At 38.1% G+C, this 19357-nt stretch overlaps 1 protein-coding gene across 1 annotated transcript in view; it reads right to left on the bottom strand.

The window, feature by feature from the left end:
• Positions 1–19357, bottom strand: part of DOCK2 (dedicator of cytokinesis 2) — a 160775-nt gene that overhangs the window by 116377 nt on the left and 25041 nt on the right. The window contains exons 16-25 of the mRNA XM_074552037.1: positions 18922–18994; positions 18743–18846; positions 16405–16588; positions 16206–16303; positions 15133–15222; positions 14796–14896; positions 12225–12359; positions 9904–10012; positions 3510–3580; positions 3121–3227 (exon numbers count right to left, since the gene is read on the bottom strand). Coding sequence (XP_074408138.1) covers positions 3121–3227; positions 3510–3580; positions 9904–10012; positions 12225–12359; positions 14796–14896; positions 15133–15222; positions 16206–16303; positions 16405–16588; positions 18743–18846; positions 18922–18994 — 1072 coding nt within the window. The remainder of the gene's footprint in view (positions 1–3120; positions 3228–3509; positions 3581–9903; positions 10013–12224; positions 12360–14795; positions 14897–15132; positions 15223–16205; positions 16304–16404; positions 16589–18742; positions 18847–18921; positions 18995–19357) is intronic.

Raw genomic sequence — 19357 nt, 5'->3', positions numbered from 1 at the left:
TTGTTAGCTGGCCATTCTGTGTTAGAGGAATGGCAACTTTATGGAATGGTCTCAAGAAAAGGAAAATATATTTGCAAGAGTCCATTTGGCCCTGACCACATTGCACTAAGGGTGGTGTAAAGGTATGCCTGCTACTTCAGTAAGAAAAAAAAATAAGATAAAAAAGCAAAGTTGTCAGTTTCAGGCATTTTAAATTCTGAGTAATGGCAATTCTAAATCCTACATTACCAGCAAGGAGCTGTTTTATTCTGTCACTTCATCAAACTACTGACACGCAAAATGCTTAAATGAATATTTTCTAGTTAGCAAAAATATTCTCTTGTTAGTACTATCATAAGTCACGATATTGCTAAAACGATATGTCATGATTAAGCTAAAACAAACAGGGTATATTTTAGTTTTATTTTAAAATGACAGCAACTTGATTTCTCTATTTTGGGCAAATGCTTCTTCAAAGGACTTCTCTTGAAGTCCTATTAAGATTAGATTTTAATCTAATACATGAAAAAAAAAATCAATCCATTTCTCCAGACTCCTCCAAAAGGAGAACAGTTACGTTTTATTATAAATTATATACAAAGTATTACTATATTAAGTATCACAGTATAAACATTTTAAGGTAGATCTTGCACATGCAATCCCCACAAGCACATAAACAAGCAGTTAATTTTTACATATTACGTAGTGGATACACTTTAGCTGCCAATTACTAGGTCAAGTTTGGATCACAGTACCCAGATATGCAGGATATAGGTGAAACAGCAGGGCTGGCAAATCAGTCCAGTGTGATTTGCTGCCTTGATGCTCTCAGTTATTTGGTTCTGCTGTCAAGTGTCTGATGTTAGCAAAAAAATGGTGGAGAGCTTTTGGGCAATACATTTTTTTTATCTACAAATTTAAGACTAAATGAATCCACTAACTACCTGTCGGGGAAAAATTAAAATGTATTAATTATCTGGTCAGCATTATGTAAAACCCACCATTTATTGGTTTTATAAAAGGTCCCCAGAATTAGAAATCCCCCTAGCAAAATTTCTTATTCATTATTACCTAAAAAATACAGAAACAAAACCATCTCCTCTTTTTAGAATTCACAATGCATCCTGAGGTAGACATATCCCACGACAGACCAGCTATTTATTTCAAGACATCAGACAAGCTGCATTTACAAGCAACCAGCAATCTATTATTATTATTTATCTGCAGTAGTAAAAGCTTTAGAGAGTATTTTGCATTAGCAGACCTCAGCTAAAGGAAGGGCCTGTTAAACACATGAAACCAGCACCACACTAAGCAGACTATAATGAAAGAACCTTGGGAATCCAAACCTCACTCTTTTCTCTTCTGGAACACACAGAGGGGTGGAAGAAAGGAGCTGTAGGATGTACACTAGTGAATAGAACTGTGAAGCACACAGTTATTGTATGCTCAACTGTTTTCCTTCTGAATATTTATTAGGGTTTATTCCTTATTATACAAGCCTGGGATCTGCTGTTCTGACTATCACTCCTGAACTGTGAACCAATAACAAATGAGCTTCTTTAAACAAAAACTATTGAACCAAAAAAAATAGTTTATACCTTACATCTAATTTCTCAGTATTAAACACAGGGTAGCTGACTGAACTCTAGCAAGATCAAGAGTTCAGGTGAGTGCCTTATTTGTACCCACATCTTTCACTCTTGTGAGAAGATATTTCTCTTTCTGGTCTTAATTCTTCTTGCCACAAGCACCACAGATAAAACTGAGTCTGGCACTTCTGATTTTAGAAGCAGCAGCAGTAAAGGCACCTCATACTGCAATGATGTATCAGACTCTGCTTGTAAAACAGAAATACAGTCAACTACCAGAGCAAACTGGGAATGCAGGACTAGAACTGTTTGAAAATTAATTAGAATCTCCTCTTAATATTTTAGATCAGTGTCTGGAGATACCTAAGCTGCAGCTACTTGCATTTCACCAATTCAAAGTGAATTTACACATAGTTTAAAAAAAGCAAATGTGAATTTACACATAGTTTCAAAAAAAATCACAGCTGTTGACCATGAAAATATTAGCATAAAGATAGGTTAAAATATTGCTTAATCTAATCTAAACATTAAAACCACCTACATTATTTTCTTGACTTTTTTTCCCAGGAAATCTACAATGGTCTTAAAACACAGCAGACACTGCTAGTCGTTGTTAAAGCTTACAATATACAATTCAGTCTCAATGGAATACAACACAGGTCTGAAAATAAAGTGTAATTTTTATCTGTCCTGGCTAGTTAGAACTGCATCACTCTCCTGGCAACTCAGAATGAGGTGAGCAAAGCAATCCTCTCTCAATCTACTCACACACAGCACTATTTGCAACCCACTGTTGTACTGTCAAGTTCCTGGAATCATTATCTCTGAGCTGTCAGAATTTGGAACTCATCTGAGGAGTCCGTGTGCCTTTCAGGTTCTGAAGGTTATCTACACAGCAAAAAGATGCAGAGAGAGAAGCAACCATCCAGCCCACAGGAGAGGAGTCAGAACACTTGACACTGAGATGAAACTAATCATGTAAAACTTGGCTATTCTGATAGGATTTCTTCAGCAAAAATTCATTTCTCGTGATAATATGAAGGAAAACTGAGCACAATGGCGATAAGGGCATTTCAGTATCATTAACACTCCTGAGAGTTGAGAAAGACACTAAGTTCTGGTAGAGGGTGAGAAGCATTGTAATTCCTGCAAGTGGAAATGCTGCATTGCAGCTCAGTGTACCACAGCACAGATATTTTTTTGCCCTCTTCCTAGGCAGAGGCCTTATTATTCACAGGTCTCACTTCCTGTTCCACTATAGACCTTAAAATGGGTTGAGAGGGTGTATAGCTCACCCACCTAACTACTATAACACAAGAAAACCACACAAAACTGTTCCTCTGAGCCCCACCTGTTCCTTGCTCCAGGCCAGCCATCACACTTTGTACATCCTGTGGAAAGAGCTGAATCCCCTCTAGAGCCCAGGCTCCTGGCATTCACACTCTTTCACTATTTGTTTCACTCCATTTCAAACGTGAATTGCACAACGTGTAAGTCACTGAAAATTTTCACACATTTATTTGAAGCCTCAGAGGCATTTTGTATTTACCTTGTTTTTTAAAAAGGTTGCTGCGTACGATTTCCTTCATGGACTGCACTTTCTGCTTCTGTAGTTTCACTGGTGGAATGCAAGTGTAAAATTCATATAGAAGTTGGCTGCAGGAAAAGGAAAAATGTAATAAATACCATACAGATTAATTCATCAGGTGTTTATAAGGACAGAGAGAAAGAGCAGAAAATCACATATTTCCAAACATTTATCACATTTTAAGACTTAAATTTATTTATATATCATGAACATTGACAAGAGACCAGTAACAAACATATCCAGGAACCCACCACTGTCTTAATCAGTAGGAATTGGTGTAGCTTTGTGGAACTAAACTGATCTAAAAGAATTAATTGCTTACAATTAGGAAGTGTTCAAGAGTGACTCACCTCAGTAACTTGGCATCAAAAACCGTTTCAACATCATGAAGAACTGATGGGATGTACTTCAAGGCAGCAACCTGTGTTGACAGACAGATCATGTTAATCCTGCGTGTTTATACATGCACAGCACAGAGACACAAAACTAACTGATAAACTCGGACTTCTTTGCCCAGACTGAAATTTTACATCACATTTGAATAAATTTTGTCACAGAGTTCCATATGCTAAGGATAAACAGAGGAACTTAACTGCCGTAGTTCCAAGTGGGTTTGACTCTGTTTATGAGAGTTAGACCAACCCAAGCAGTGAAAAGGTCCAGGCTTTGTATCTCCTTGCAGACCACTTAAAGTGCCGCTATGATGCAAATAAATAAACCAGGCACAGATCAAAGCAGGAGCTGTACCAATCCCATCCCAGAAATGTGCCATGCAGGAGGCAGAATTTGGGGTAGCAGTCACCCACCCACCCTGATGCCACCCTTCCAGAATAGATGAAAGGGGGTTCATGTCCCTACCCAGCCATCTGCAGCCAAGCTATGGGCTGGTTTATCTCCTCCTATCAGTTCCTGTTTTGACAGCTTAGTGGGATAATCAAACCTTACCCTGACAAGGCTAAGAGACAAACTACTCTTCTTGCATGGACAAGAAAACTTCAGCAGGCAATTTCAGGCACAAAATCCCCACTAAGACTTAAGGCTAATATGCATAAAAACTAACTTGCTGTACTTTACTGTGCAGCTTTAGGGTGTAAAATCCTATTAACATCTTGCCAAAAACTAAACTACAATGATGTGAAGCCTTCTAGTACTGATCTATCTGATAGAAGCCTACCTAGGCTGAATATATCTCTTACCTGTACACAGCCAGCTCCCTATTAAAAACTTAGACTCTTTCTTGAGAATAGGGGGCTTAATGAAGACAATTAGAGCATAGCTTCCTTTGGCTTTCTTTTATACCTTTAAAACACAATAAAGCTATAATTTTATTTGTATGAGCTTCCACTGCAGTAGCCAATAAAAAAAACCCCCAAACAAACAAGAAACAAATTACATCTTGATTGAAAAAGAGAGCTTAGTCTGCAGCATGAGTGAATACAATATTTCAGGGACTCAATGTTGGTTTATGATACCTTCAGATAAAGTCATTCTCCTGCCGATCTCATCCCATGCTCATACACAAACCTACAAAGGTCAAAGGAGTGTTTAAAACCTGTTGCAGCTTCAATAAAGAGATTGTGCCTTCTGCTGATTTGGGGAATCCCTGGGCTATTTAAAGCACCCAAACAAACACCTGTATTGGCTGGAAACTGCCTCCAGCTTTAATTCAAACAGGTGCTGTTCCTTCTTTTCAAGCAACAGATACTGCAAGAAGAAACTGCACAGCAGCATCTGAATTTCATTTTACAGAAGTTCACAGGTACTGTAAAGGGTGTTCAATAAAAGACAGAGCCACCAGTGGCTACAAAATATTTCAAGCAGTACTTCACTGACACCTGGACTATTGTGCTGTCTGACTTTCAAGTATTCCCTGTTCTACACTGGCATAGGAGGGAAGGATAGAGATGCAGCCTCTCTGCAGATCCACAATTCCAGCTGAAGTACAATAATGAGTATATGCCCTGCACTATTTTAGACTCCTAAGTTTCATTTGCAATAATTGCTTCAAATGATGCACTATGGACACAATTGAGCACTGCCCTTAATGAAGTCATAAAAATCTCTTAGTCAGCAGTACAAGATGTTCTGCATTCTTCAAACCTTAAGAGATTAGTTTTTTAAGCAGGATACAGATAAACCCACAGCACTGCAGAAAATTATTTCTTATATATACAATGTACAGTTAAATTTATTTTAACCTTTACACATGACCAAGCTTATTTTAGCTGCCCTCTTTTTGCAGCATTACATTATACATATTCATGAAATTCCAGTACCCATGAGATAAAAAGTACATTCGAAGAAATCATTGGTGCTCTGTTTCTTAATCTAATTTTACTTGCCATCAAGGCAACTCTAAGAAGTTACTGTGCCATCCCCCTTTGTGCACCACAAGCAAAGCATCACTATCAGTGCCTTTCTAGGCTTATTCTCTCATAAGAAAAATGTACTGTGATGCATAAAGTCCTTAGAATCTACTGCAGCAGTAGGGTGGGTCAAAATTGTGTAGGGAAGAATGAGAGAAAGGCAGCAGCTTCATATTCCATTATTTTTCATATTTTTCAATGCCACAGACAATCTCTTTTTCTATGTTTCAGCGACCTTGAGAAGATGCCATCTAAGGTTTCTGAAAGCACGCACAGCACAGGGAGTTGTGTTTTCTCAAATCAGTGCCTAGGAGCAGGCTGGGGAGAGCTGACATTTGCAGCAGACAGGACCATCTGTAGGTCAAACGTGGTGTGTCAGCTGGGGAACACAACAGTTGGGAAAGGAGCAGGGGCTTGATTTGTAAATTAAGGTTGAGAGCACAAGCTGGTCAATGAAAGGGCACACTCACAGATTACAAATCAGCAGTCAATGGTAGGACAATCTAAGAAATATATAATCTGAAATTTAAAAAATCATTCATTCTATTTTATTCCCCATAAATAGAGGGTGATTTAAACAGACACAAAACACATTCACTAAAAATGATGGGGTTTTTTTCCCTGAGTGCTCAGGCAAAGGATAGAAGGTACTGATACCTCCCCTATTCCTTCACCAAACTCATTGCAGTTTCTGGAGACTGATTTCCAGGTTTCCAGATTTCAAGGATTGTCTCCCCAAGAAGTACAGTCTTAATGAAAAAAAAAAAAAAACTCTCTAAAATCCACAAAAGTCATCAGTAATGGCTACAGAAGAGGAACTGATAAATGCAACCAAGCTGTAACATCATCCCTGCCAAAAGAAATTAAAGAAAGGTTTACATCTAGTGCCTAGAAAGACCTACCACTGTAAGGACAGTGTAATTATTAATAATTTGTTTTAAATAATTACAATAAAAATCTGGGAAAAAACTCTTAAAAGGAGGAATCCTTTTAAGGGTCCATCTGCACCTTGATTCTTGTACTGGCAAAGTTAAACCACTACAGCCTCCACCCCAAGGGCCAGCCTGACAAAGCACCATGGCAGGACCTGCACCCAGGCCACTCTGCAGCTCAGCTGCTCTTAAACATCAGCACAGTAGGAATATTGAAATTATAATCCTAATTGTAGTTTATTTGCTTCATACAATGCTGAAGCTGAGAAGCATTCTGTCTGCAGCTTTAAACAAAAAAGCTAACTTGACCAACTCCAGAAGTTTATTTTAAAAAGGCTAACGTGGATTAATACTTACATTTCCAGTTTGCCAACAATAAATTAAGCTGTTCAAAGCTTATATAAGCAGTACTCAAAACAGAACCAGATATTTGCCCTTCCCAAAGCTCAGGCACTACACTAAGTCAAAGCCTTAATCCACTTCAGTCAGCTTTAGAACAAGGACTGAAAAGAGATTTTTTACTTTTTGTAAATGTATAGAGCATTTAGCAGATCAGGAAGTAAGATATCACTCAGTAGATAAAGTTAAATTGAAACAATAAAGTGCTTCTGGCACAGATGAGGCTGTTCCATATAACACATTATTTTAAAAAAAATCCTTTCCTGAGTGAATTAATTTTCCATGCAATTCTGAGTGTGATTCTATCAGTAAAAACAACTGGGAAATTACTACTGGCTAAAATACTGAATTCCAAATTTAAAAAAAAATAGTAGGGACCAAGCAACTTCAGGTTTCAAAATAATTCTTTAAATCATCTACAGTTAAACCTGATAGGCATGTGGACAAACAAGCATGAAATAAGAGTTAAAAATTACCATTCAAAGCCTCTGCATACTAGTTCAAGTTTCAATATCCTGAAAAACCCAATTTAAGTTTCTTCAGGGCTCCTAAAACTTTCTTCTCTGATATCTTCAGACCATAATCTACTCGAACACATTCAATTGATCCTACCAATCTATGTTCCAGTTATCAATGATAATTCCAAGTGTGACAGATTTAAGCCAGTTTTAGTATTCTGATTGTTCCTGTATTTTTCCAACAGACTCTCTGAACTTCCCTCTCTGGGTACACAAACTGTAACTTCCATGGAGTCCCGTGTGTCTGTAGAATCACTGAATAACCACCTGTCCCTTACTCTGCAAAGTTAATTTGTACTACTACAACATCCATCACTGTCATCTCAAATTCCCCAAGGGAAATCAGTGCTGGATTTCGGCAGAGACAGATTTATGGATTTCTCTCTACTACTTTCTCCTCCCTCTCAGCAGAAATTATCTCCATTTTCTGGCCTGCATCCATCTACCAGAGCAGGAGTCTCCAGTGTCAGCACTGAAGTCTCCTCCAAGCAGGCACAGAATTACTGTTCCCTGTGAAAGCTGGGGCTGCTTATGGAGTTCATGCTCAAGTGGGAGTGTTAATTTTATATTTTTTGCCCCCATTAAACTTATTTCCAGCAGCCAGCGCTAAACTACTGAGCAGCTGGACACTGCTCATTCCATGCCTCCCCTATCAGAGTTTTGTAACATTGATACAGTAGTTTTTATTTACTGTATGTAAAGCAATCTCTTTGTAGGCTTCTCTCAGAGACACAGCTATATGAGTCATTAGTATTTGGAACAAGAGCAAAGTTATGCTGTAAACCAGTATTTCACATCTGCCATGAAAGGTTCCAACTAAAAAGAAAAATTGCAGTACCTTATGCAGATTTAGAGACCCAAAAGCCCACCAGTGCTCCAGGTTATGAATAAATAGGGCCCATTTTGTACAACTGATGGCAGTCATTAGAAATCAAAAATGTTGATTTTCAGTATGGCATTGATCAAAGCAGAACTGTTCAACAACTAGTCTGTTCATTAAACACACTAATGTGCTCTTTAAAATTAGGGTAGATTTCTTTCCTTTAGTCGTCCTCAGAGAGGCTCAGCTCTGTTTTTAAGGTTCTGGTGTTTCTGAGAACACCAACCAAGATGCCATGAATGTTTGCCAATCAGGTACCACACTGGAGCTGGCATTAAACATGGAAAGAGGGCAATGAGGGTAGGCACAGTCACACTCCTCAGTCCACGCCATGCTGTGCTGCCACTGGCACTACAACCTGCTCTGAAACACTCCCAGCAGCCTTTCAGGGGCCCCACTGCCCCTTGCACGCCCAGACATTGATAAGAAGCTTTCTGTGGGCCTTTCTTGTCACTCTCAAGAGGAAAGTGTCCTGCTCATCAGGGGAGACCCAGCTGGACAATCCCACACAGCCCCTCTGAGATCAGGCAGGGCAGAATGCAGGGATGTGCCACACTCTCCCCAGAGAGCACCAAATCCTCCAAGATTTATTAGTACAAGTACCATAAGAGCAAACATTATTATATAAACACTTTCAGTATTGCTTTAAAGATGCTTTTTTTTCCTTCAGAAGATGCTTCTGATGCAGTATTCAAATGTATAAACTATTCCCAGGAAGGCCTCTACAGAATTATCAAGTAACAGAGTATCTGATTGATTTTTCAATGCATTTAGAATATTACTGTAACCATGGCATTATATAATTAACTTGGTATTTACTTTCTCAGCTCTTTTGCAGTTGCACATTAAACACTCCGTGCAAAGTGTCAGCTGAACAAATCTCACCACCTCTCATCATCAGCCACCTGAGCTTTTATTCAACACAGGCTTTTTCATGGGTTTCCACTTCTAATCCAAGTCATATCAAAAGGAATCAAAACACAAAACCAGAGGAAAATTCAAGCCAAATGCATGCAATGAGTTTTTAATAAAGAATGTATGAAGCATCAATATTGCAGCTGTCTAATAAATCTTCTACATTTTACATGAAATCTTGATAGTTTTTCATCTTAATATAGAGCTGCAAATTATTTGATATTAGTGACGTTAATAGTTCCTCTTTTTTTCTCATTTTCTTTAAAATAAATAGATTCTGAAGTGTTGGAATAACTGAGATTGGCATGAATGGCAAAAAAAAATCCTTTTTTAGCAATGTAACTCCCAAATATTGAGACAATAAAATTCATTTTGCCAGCTAAGATGGTGAAATCCCTGTTTAGCATGATCTGGAGAAACTCAAGAATTAAACATTCAGGTCCCAGGAGGCTTCAAGTCATTAGATTGCTTGAAATATTCCAACATCTGTGCCTTGGTTCTTTCCTTGCCTACATTCACAGAATTTCTGTAAATGTATCTTGTCCTGACCTTTTCAAACTAGGCTCCAATTTATCAGATAACCTGTTCTTCCAACAGAGGCAAATTACAAAAAGATATATTGGATACATTTCCTGAGTGTCTTTTCCTTGATTTAAAAAGAAGAAAAATAAAAAGCCCATGTACAAAAACCATATAAAAAACCAAATCCAACTGGTTTGCAAGAACACACCAACCTGCAACAAAATGGCAGTTTTATGCTGGCTTTTCATCAGGTTGTTGATGGATTCAAAGAGTCTCCTCATTGATTCTTCAAATTCTGTTTGTTCTTTGCCTTCATATAACCTGTTGAGAGATGCATTAGGTTATCCTTTCAGGTTTCATTCTCCCAAATGCAACAGATTTAACATTAAATATATATTTCAGAAGCTGATCCCATATTGTGTACATAGATATTTCCCCAATGGGTTATAGCTGCTATTCACTGTATCATGTGGGAATTCTTCAGTTTGAAAACTACAATAAACATTTTCAATTGTTTTAAAAGCCTCTGAACCATGACACCTCCCAGATTGCAGCTTATATAAATCATTTTATTTTCAAAGTAACTTATATGCAAAAAAAAAGTTTTGTTTTTTTTCCCCCCACTACAACTGAGCTACTCCACAATATTTTTCACAAATTATGACAATTTCTGTCTTCTGCTGCTGTTGCCACTTTTTCCAAGAGCTATTTTTACTGGCCCCATTAACCAGTCTGCTTTTTGAGAAAAAGTCTCTACTTGACACTTAAAAGTTTAAAAGTGCATTTAAATTGAGCTCACTCCATTATTTCTCCATTCCCTGCTCTCAAGATTGAATCCCTCAGATTATCTCTCCTGTATTGTTCATACTGGCTCTTAGCACTAAACACTGCCTACATAAAAAGTAAAAACACTGGTGACATGTGAAATTAGTTATGTGAAACAGCTGTCAAGAGTTAAAGAAAAACAAGCTAAGGAAAAAGCCAAGATGACAAGAGAATCCTGAAATGGGAGTAGAATACTGTGAGCTGAGTGTTGCCTCTTCTGCTCCATCAGAAGAGAAAAATCTCTTTTTAAAGTTAAGCATTGCAGTGTCATTTGATGTTCTTTTCAATTTGAAATGTAAGACTGCCTACAATAATAATAATTGTCCAGTGAATTTAGAGTTCCAGACCTCTAGTTAAGTAGGAGTAGATAATGTGTAGTTGATCACCTGAATGTGCAATGCATTGCAATAACCTACTTTATGACAGACTGTCCAATGAACACTATGAGCTGCAAGATAACATGAGGGATTAAAATGAGGACTAAAGTTCTCCCTGAGACAAACCCGTTCTGCTTTTGACCTTCATCCAAAAAAGAAATTTTCCATAATCCTCTACACAATGCTTCCTACTCCAAAACTCTAATATGCCCTTCTGCCATGATACCCATGACAAAAATATAAGATAAAGTTGTATTCTGTTCTCCTGATCACCATCTCCTTCTTTAAACAGCTTTACACCTTGCTTACCTGTATTCATCTATAATTAGCAAGTTCCTAGAGACAATAATATTTCTAAGGTACTATCCACAGCAGCAAATTCCCTCTGAATCTGGTACTTCAACCAAACCATCATAATCCAGTGAGTAAACTTAATTTTAAAAAACTATAAATTGCCATGGATTTTTTTTTTTTAAGGGACAGCAGAATATCAGAGCAAAATTGTATTAGAGCAGCCACTGAGGATAAGACAGCTAGAACAGAACCTTCCTGTTCTGGTGACTGGCAGCCACAAACACAACACCCAACTCTCCCTGCAGGTCTGAGTCTGCCCTGCCTGACCTCTGCCCCTGCCATCCTTCAGCCACAGAGCAAAGGGAAATCAGAACCAGCTGGAGGGGCAAAGCAGCCCAGAATAAATGGAGAAAGGTGAAGCAGAAAGCAATCGAGGGTCTGTGGTATGTGAGGAGAGTACAGTTATCAGTGTGTAATTTTTCTCCTTACACTCTACATTTCCTCCACTCTCCTCCACTCTCCTCCTTTCCCCTAAACCTGAACACCCCTTGTAAATACTACACCTCAGTTTGCCTGAGCTGCACACATCCATGGAGTCCTCCCTGTAAATTCCTCAAGAGGAGGCCCAAAACTCTAAATTCAGAGTGGCCATGGCTGCTGCAATGACACTGCTCAGTGCACAGTCTGAGGGGCTGAACACAGTGTTCTCAAGGACAAGCCTCCAGCCTCCAGCCATCTGTTGAGGTGTTTGGCCATGCACTGGTCTTAGGCCAAGCCACCTGACACAAAGAATAATCACCCTTTGAAACCTGCTGCTATTACTAAATACATCTCTGGAACTTACTGAGAATCAGAAAGCAGATTTTTGAATATTCCCTCTACAAAACATATCAGCATTATCTGTATTTTGAAGCAGTTTCCAGTTTTATTTGTAAAAATAAAAATCAGCTCTGTTCTAGAACCAAGTTTTTCTATTTCTCAGGTCTCATATGTAGGATATTATACAGGTAATTAAATGGCAATATCTGAGTACTTACTGGGAAAATAACATCCTTGATCTAACAATGAACTTGAAGACATATTCCAGTGCTTTCAGAGTTCTGAGGATGGGTTCACATTGTTCCCCTCGGCTGGAAGTATCCAAGTAGGTCTTCAGTACACTCATTAATTTCCTGAAGTTTAAAAAAAATTTAAAAATCATTTTCATTACTATTTTTAATTACCTTCTTTGGCAACTCTAAATATATGTTTGTGCTTGGTCAAGCACATACAAGAAAACAGACTGTGTGTATTTCTGGATTTATGTTGCACAAATTCTGTCAGTATAAACAAATGAGGAACAAATTCTTAGCTGCACAAGCAAGAGAGAAATCTGAAATCCCAGAAGAGCAGCATGACTTTACACAATTCTGGAAGCACCTTTCCAGCAGTTTGTAATACACATGCACAAGGTATCACAAAATATTCCTTCTGCCTACCTCCACTGAGCAGGGATTAAGCACCACTGCATGCCCTAATTAACAGCATGTAAATATTACATGTAAATAAAGCAGTACACAAGAACATCTGCTTAAATTATTTATTTTATTTAAACACTTCCTTACTCTGTATCTAAAAGCAACTTTTTGCTAAAGACACAGCTGGCTACAAAAGAGCAGAACTCCATCTTAAACTAAGTCCCTTAATTTGTAGTTATAGAATCATTTTAAGTGATTAAAGCAATACTAATGTTGCAGTTTTGATCTTAATGCAGCCATAAGAACTAACATAAGAGTGGTTGGGTTTTTTTCCTATGTCTCTACAAAAATGGAAATCTGCTGTCCCCTGCCCTAAGCAAACCAAGCCAACAACCAGCTCTCTGTGTAACTAATACACATCCCCAGCCTAACTCACAATTCAGAACCAAAATGCTTTCAGCCTCTCAGCCTCCTGGGCATCACATCCATTGTGTGTTTTCATTTGCTCCCTTTTACAGCTTCTCTGAGTTGGAACAATATTGATTCAACTTGTATGTGGGGGTAGTGCATGTTAAGCCCTCACAGAGCTCTAAAATCCAGGAGAGAGGATGACTCAACAGGAACTGAATAAACAGGTAACAGTTTGGCCAGCCAACCATATCATAATATAGGTGTAATATATCTGGGACACAGCCTTTCCTTCCTCGTTAGGGGTTAGGCCACACACACTTGTTTACTTCATAAATGATTCTGGAATCAGAGTAAGTCTTCCACGATGTGGATTGAATCAATAATGGCAAGAAAACACATGATGTGGGGAAAAATCATAAACATTATTATTTTGCCTCTATCACATTGATGAAGCCACCCAAAACTCCCAGCCAGGTAAGTCTTAGAAGGATTTTATGCAAATAAGGGTGTCCTGAGAGGTTCTGTACCCTTCCTTTCCTTCTTTCACAGTACTGTAAAGCATTAAATTACATGTGCTTAATACTGGTGGAATGAGAGAGGATTGAAGAGCACATCGTTGGTGCTTGAGCTTTCTGAGCCCACTTCAGCTTTACTGAGGTGTGAGAAAGGGTTGATTTTGCACTGCTGCCTTTCAGCTTTAGGAAACTCATGGTCTAGTGCATGATTTTTTTGACATTTAGTGTTGAGTTAGAACTGAAATTCAATACAGACACTGGAAGATAGCCCCAGCTATTCCAAACCTCCAGCTCGGGTCTTCCATGTACTATTCATATTCCAAATTAAAGTTCTGCTTCAATCTGCCACCCCATTAAGCTGCCAGAATGAGACATCAGGGAGATTAAAAACCCACATCCATCCTCTTAGAGCACATCCCAGAGATGTGCACCAGCTGAAGATGTTACCTTCCTTCATAGTTCACTCATTTTATCCTACCATCTTCTGCAAAAGCCTATTCTAAATAAAGTAGAAATCCAGGATTAATTTTGGTGTTTAACATTTCTGCACAATTTTTTACTCCTTTCTATGAGTCCATGTCTTCCCATCTGGGTGTTGTGTAGAAGCTCCAAAAGTTGAAAACCAATAAATAAATAAAAAATCCACAACAAGTTCATCCATTGGTATGATCATGTAACAAATACTAAAACTCCATTTCACAGCAGGACAAGTAACAAATACCAAAATTCCAGTTCAGTGCACTGAACTCCTCCTGACACAACATCAGGCTAAAATGCTTATGAAGACTTGACAGCTCCCAAACAATTCTTTTTCCTTTGAGTTTGCTTGATGTGAAACAAAAATATGGAAACTTATGTAAAGGGGCTAAGGAGAGCCTCAAGTCCTCACCTGAGGCATTTCTACTTAGGGCCAGGGATACAAATGGAGAGGCTTCACAGCAAAGCATCTTTTGATAAATTTGACAGGATACAGGTGAAATGCTCAGACACAGCAAAATCCAGGTGACAGAATACAAATGCCATAGCATCATTTAACCCCAGATCATTTGCTATGGGTTCATTAATTCCACTTATAATCAAATATATCTCAGAGGCAGATAAGCAAACAGCAGCATCAAACAACAGTCACCATAAATTACATCAGAAAAGTCACAAGCAAGATTTACTTCTTTTACGTGATGGTGGAGGTTTAGGAAATAAGAGAAAGAAGAGAAAACAAACTTACTTGTATGCCAAGGTTGCACTAAAGTGCTGCTGGATGTATGCTTCCAAAACAGTGTTAAAGTGCTGAAACTTACGGTCTGCAATGAGCCCTATGATATAGATCTGAACAGACAGAGACACATTGAGTCACACTGCAAACTTAAATATTCCCTTTTTGAAAATATTTCTGGTCATTTTCTATTTAAGTTTTTAAAGAAATTTGATTTTTCAGTCAATGAGTAATATTCCTCTGCTCTAAAGAGACTTTAAGACTAATTCTTTGAACCGCAAAACTTGATAGCTTGTTCAAAATTCTAAGGTTTTCTTAGAGAAATAAATTCGTTGGTGCTGATTCTTACCAGTGCATCAAAGACAAGGATGTCATACTCATTACTGTGGGAATGTTCCATCATGATGTTAAACAGGGCATCCAATGTATCCTGGAGAAACTACAGAATATGAAAAGATAAACCAATAACCAATTCAACTTGAAAACCTCACAGGAAAATTTTCTGGTACCAGACCTGGTTTCCCTCAAGTTAGAATTTTACTACCTTTACTGAAGCATCACTTAAATTGAGAAAACATTTCCAAGGGTTTAGACTCTAGTAGCTTTAGTTTTAAAAACCTGCATCCTCAGACACAAGCAATCAATAATATATTCTTAGCTCAAAGCTTATGGAAAAGATAAAAATATTACATAAATGACAAAAACCAAAAACTTGTTAAAACTATGTTCCTTAGTGACACAGATTAGTGGTTGCTATTTTCAATATACATGTTGATTAAAAAGACTTTTCCTACTTCTGTGGTCTGATTCAAATTCTGCACTAAATCAAAGTATCTCAGTGACATGGGACAGGAAGCTTTGGTTAAAAAAATCCGCTCCTCTTTCTTCCTTTTGTTTTTATTTAATTCTTATTCGTTCTCTCCAGAGACATCTAATGCTTATGCTTAAAGACACCCAGGTAATAGTATATGCTATTTTCCAAAATACTAACAACTTTTATTGATATACTCATTAAGTTAAGAAAGTGCTTTATTTGGCACATAGCACTTCTTGGATTTAATATCAACATGTAAATTAATATTAAGAACTGCAAAGAAAGCAGTAGGAATTGTTTGTGATTCTCCAGATAGACAAAAGCAAACAGATGAACAGGGATTGTGGAAAATACTTTATCATTACTATCTTCATCTCCTAGTAATAATCCTGGAAATCTCCCAGCCTAACAATAGGCAATACCAGAGATCTGAAATTAAAAAGTTAGAGGAAAGCTGGCCAGCCCTGGGAAGGATCCTGCCCAGGTGTTGTCCTGCTTGCTTCCTCTAATGAAGAGCTTTGCTCATGCCCTTTGCAAACTAACAAAGGCATTATGCTTGAAGGGGCCTGAAGAATAGCTATAATTAAAATAAGGTTTTAAGGATTTACCTTCACTACTTCCTCTCCATCCACAATCTTCAGCTTTTCCAGGTTCTCCTGGAGCAGCTCTGGCTTCATGCGCCACTTCAGGAGACCCAGCAAGCCCACTAATGGAAAATGAATGGACAGACATTAAATTTAACATCTGATCTATCAATTTGTGCAAAGCTTTTCTTTCTAAACTCCCAGCTGTTTAGAAGGTACATACCATTCTGAGTTAACTTTGTAGAACAAACAAGAGTTGAGATGTAAAATGAATCTCTTGAGCTGACTGAAAGCCCCCCAACAATGCTTGAGCTCCTGGCTAAGGTTGCTCCCTTGTTTTCTGTGTGCAGACGTGTGGAAGGCAACATCAAATAAGCACCAGCATCCTCCATTTTTTTACTGTCCCCCTGAAAAACAACACACCATTCATTACATATTTCACACCACTAGATTTAAAATTAAGCTTATTTTGTAGTTTTATACTAGAGAAGTAAATAAAACTGAGGGGCAGGAAGGGACTTTGGGGGGTGACACCCCATGCAGAGTAAAAGAGAGAGCCAATCTCTCATGGAAATGCCAGTGGTGTGGAACACTGCATCATATACTGAGAATACTGAGCATCACCTTGAAGTCTGTGTGCATGATTATGATTATATTATAACATGATTATATTTTCTGCACACCAGTTAAAAGCAGAAAGCAGGACTGAGTAAGGAAAGAATAGCAATATTATTTTGGTATCCTCATTATAACTTCATACCTGGACCTTGAACATAAAAGATCAGGGCATGTCAAGATTATATTTTAAATCAGACAGTATGCTGCAGTGGCTAAATGACATAGAATGTGTTTTTCAGCAGAATGAACAGTACAAAACCAGAGAGCCAACAGAGATTTCCCCCTCCTCTCTTTTACCAACTTCTGTGCCACAACCCCACCCATTTTCTGGGTCTTGTGTTAGGATTCCCCAGACAGGAAAGAAGCTTTAGACAAAGACAATAGAAATTATGCCCCTCCCTGTTTAAAGAACACAGTGTTTCTTTAACAAAACTCCAGAAAATTTCCCTGGTGATGATGTCATATAAAGCTACAACACTGTGACAAGATACTACTCAACTGCAGACCTTTAGTCTACAAATGTGAATGAACAAGGAGCTGCAAAAACCATGATCTAGGAAGACATTTTCAAGTTTTGCAGATTTATCTGGTTCAGTGACTGCAGAGGTGCAGTTTCTACTTCATATCAAAGAGGCAAGGCTAAGAATTGACTGTTAGAGACCTAGACAGACAAGAAGCAAAATCTTTATACAGCAAAACACACAGCAGCAGCAACATTGATGATTGTATCAAGCTTGCCAAATAATTACTTCCCAAATTTCTGGAAGCAAAATAAACTCTTGACTTCCTCCTTTTGGGACCAGTGAGACAGATGATGGGAAAAAGATGAGGTTTTGATCCAAAAGTCTCTCAAAAGGATCCAATGCCTAAAGACTGTTTAATCTTAGCAGTATTCAAATTACTTATTCTGAAAGGCCAGGTGTATGACTGCTTTAAACACTTACAGCTTACAATTACTGTTTTTAATACTAGAATAGGCAAGCATATGTCAGAAAATCTGTCTGTTTCTCACAACCACAAAGTAGGTCAACTCCATTTAGCATTTCTCATCCATGCTGTCACTTCAAAAAAATTACTGAGCTGATGCAGAAATGAATTAGGTGGAATTTCACAACAAACATTAACCACACAGTCCACAATTTTCCTTCTAGTCTCAATATTTTAAATGATAGTTTCAATGAAGAGAAGATAAATAACTATATGCTGCCATTAATCTCTTTGGCTTGCCTAAGCAACTTGATTTAGTTGCATGCATCTGACTTGGTATTAATGATACAGCAAACTTGTTTACTGAGAAGGGTGCTTAGAAATAACTTAAGTATCTTTTGTACTGGAAGTGATTTCTGGTTCTTAGTTCCTGCTAGACACCATTCTCCAAGAGGGCGAATAAAACAAAAGTCAAAACATCTCTTCCCTGTTTCCTTCACAAAGTTAAAGATGCTGTTTCCAGCTAGGGCCAACTAAAGCTTTTCTTCACACCAAAACCAAATTGCTGAAACTTGCAATATTGTACCTGAGGAACCACACAGCAGTTTAAAACAAGCATTTTCCTAAGACTGCATTCCCAGATTATTCATGAGATAAAGATTGCAAGTGGATCAAACACTTCCTATATCCAGCAAGAGGAATGGCACCTACCCAAGTACAGAGCTGCAGCACAACTTTCTCTATGCTACAGAAGGCCAAAAGCACAAATACCAGTAAAAAGAAATAATCTCTCACTGTGCTTGGTTAATATGATTTTGTCATTAAAATTCAGAGCAATATTTACTGACAATGGAACAGGGTACACCTTTTCATTTTGTTCAGATGGAAAACACAGTATCAGCTTTGATAGAATAATAAAATCAATCTAGCACTAAGCAAATACACAATGCAGTCAAAGGCAACAGTTGAGAGAAAGAGAAAAAGAGAGAGAGAGAGAGAGAGATCTGAGCCCATACCTTTAGGACTAACAAGTCATGGATGCCATCATGGAGAGTTGTGCCATCCTCCTTCATTAGCCTTACGTAGGCCATTGCAAAATTCTTCTCTCCCTTATCTTTAGCTGCAAAGCAAAAGACTTTGGGTTAACTACCCATCAATGAACTAAAATTCACTAAAGTAAGAATTCCCTACTTACACTCCTGTGTCGACCTGTGCCTGAACGTGAAGCGCAGATGGATCCTCTGCATGTCCTCAATGGGGACTGCTACCTTTGGTAAAATCAGAAAACAGTGAGGACAGTTATGGGGGGTGGTTTCACATGTAATGAGCTCCAATTTTAGAATAAATAAGTCCCACTACTTCTGTTTCCATAATGCCTTTCATAGGCCATTTCAAACTGTTGAGCCTGATCACAGAAGTGAAATGAGGGCTGATATCAATGATCTGTTAGACTTTGCTCAAAGTCTGGCACCAGCAAAGAAATGAAGAACAGAACCCAGAATTAATGCACACAGGTGCTAGAAAACAATCCCAGTGCAGTCCTACTGGTCACCCTTTTAACAACAGAAAATGAAACACCTCTGTGTAATGCAACTCCCACATTTCAGACACAGAAACTGACAACCAATTTA

Source organism: Zonotrichia albicollis, chromosome 15 (assembly GCF_047830755.1).
Source record: "Zonotrichia albicollis isolate bZonAlb1 chromosome 15, bZonAlb1.hap1, whole genome shotgun sequence".
NCBI lineage: Eukaryota > Metazoa > Chordata > Aves > Passeriformes > Passerellidae > Zonotrichia > Zonotrichia albicollis.
The sequence above is the reverse complement of the archived record's forward strand: the minus strand, read 5'-3'. Positions and strand labels throughout refer to the sequence as shown.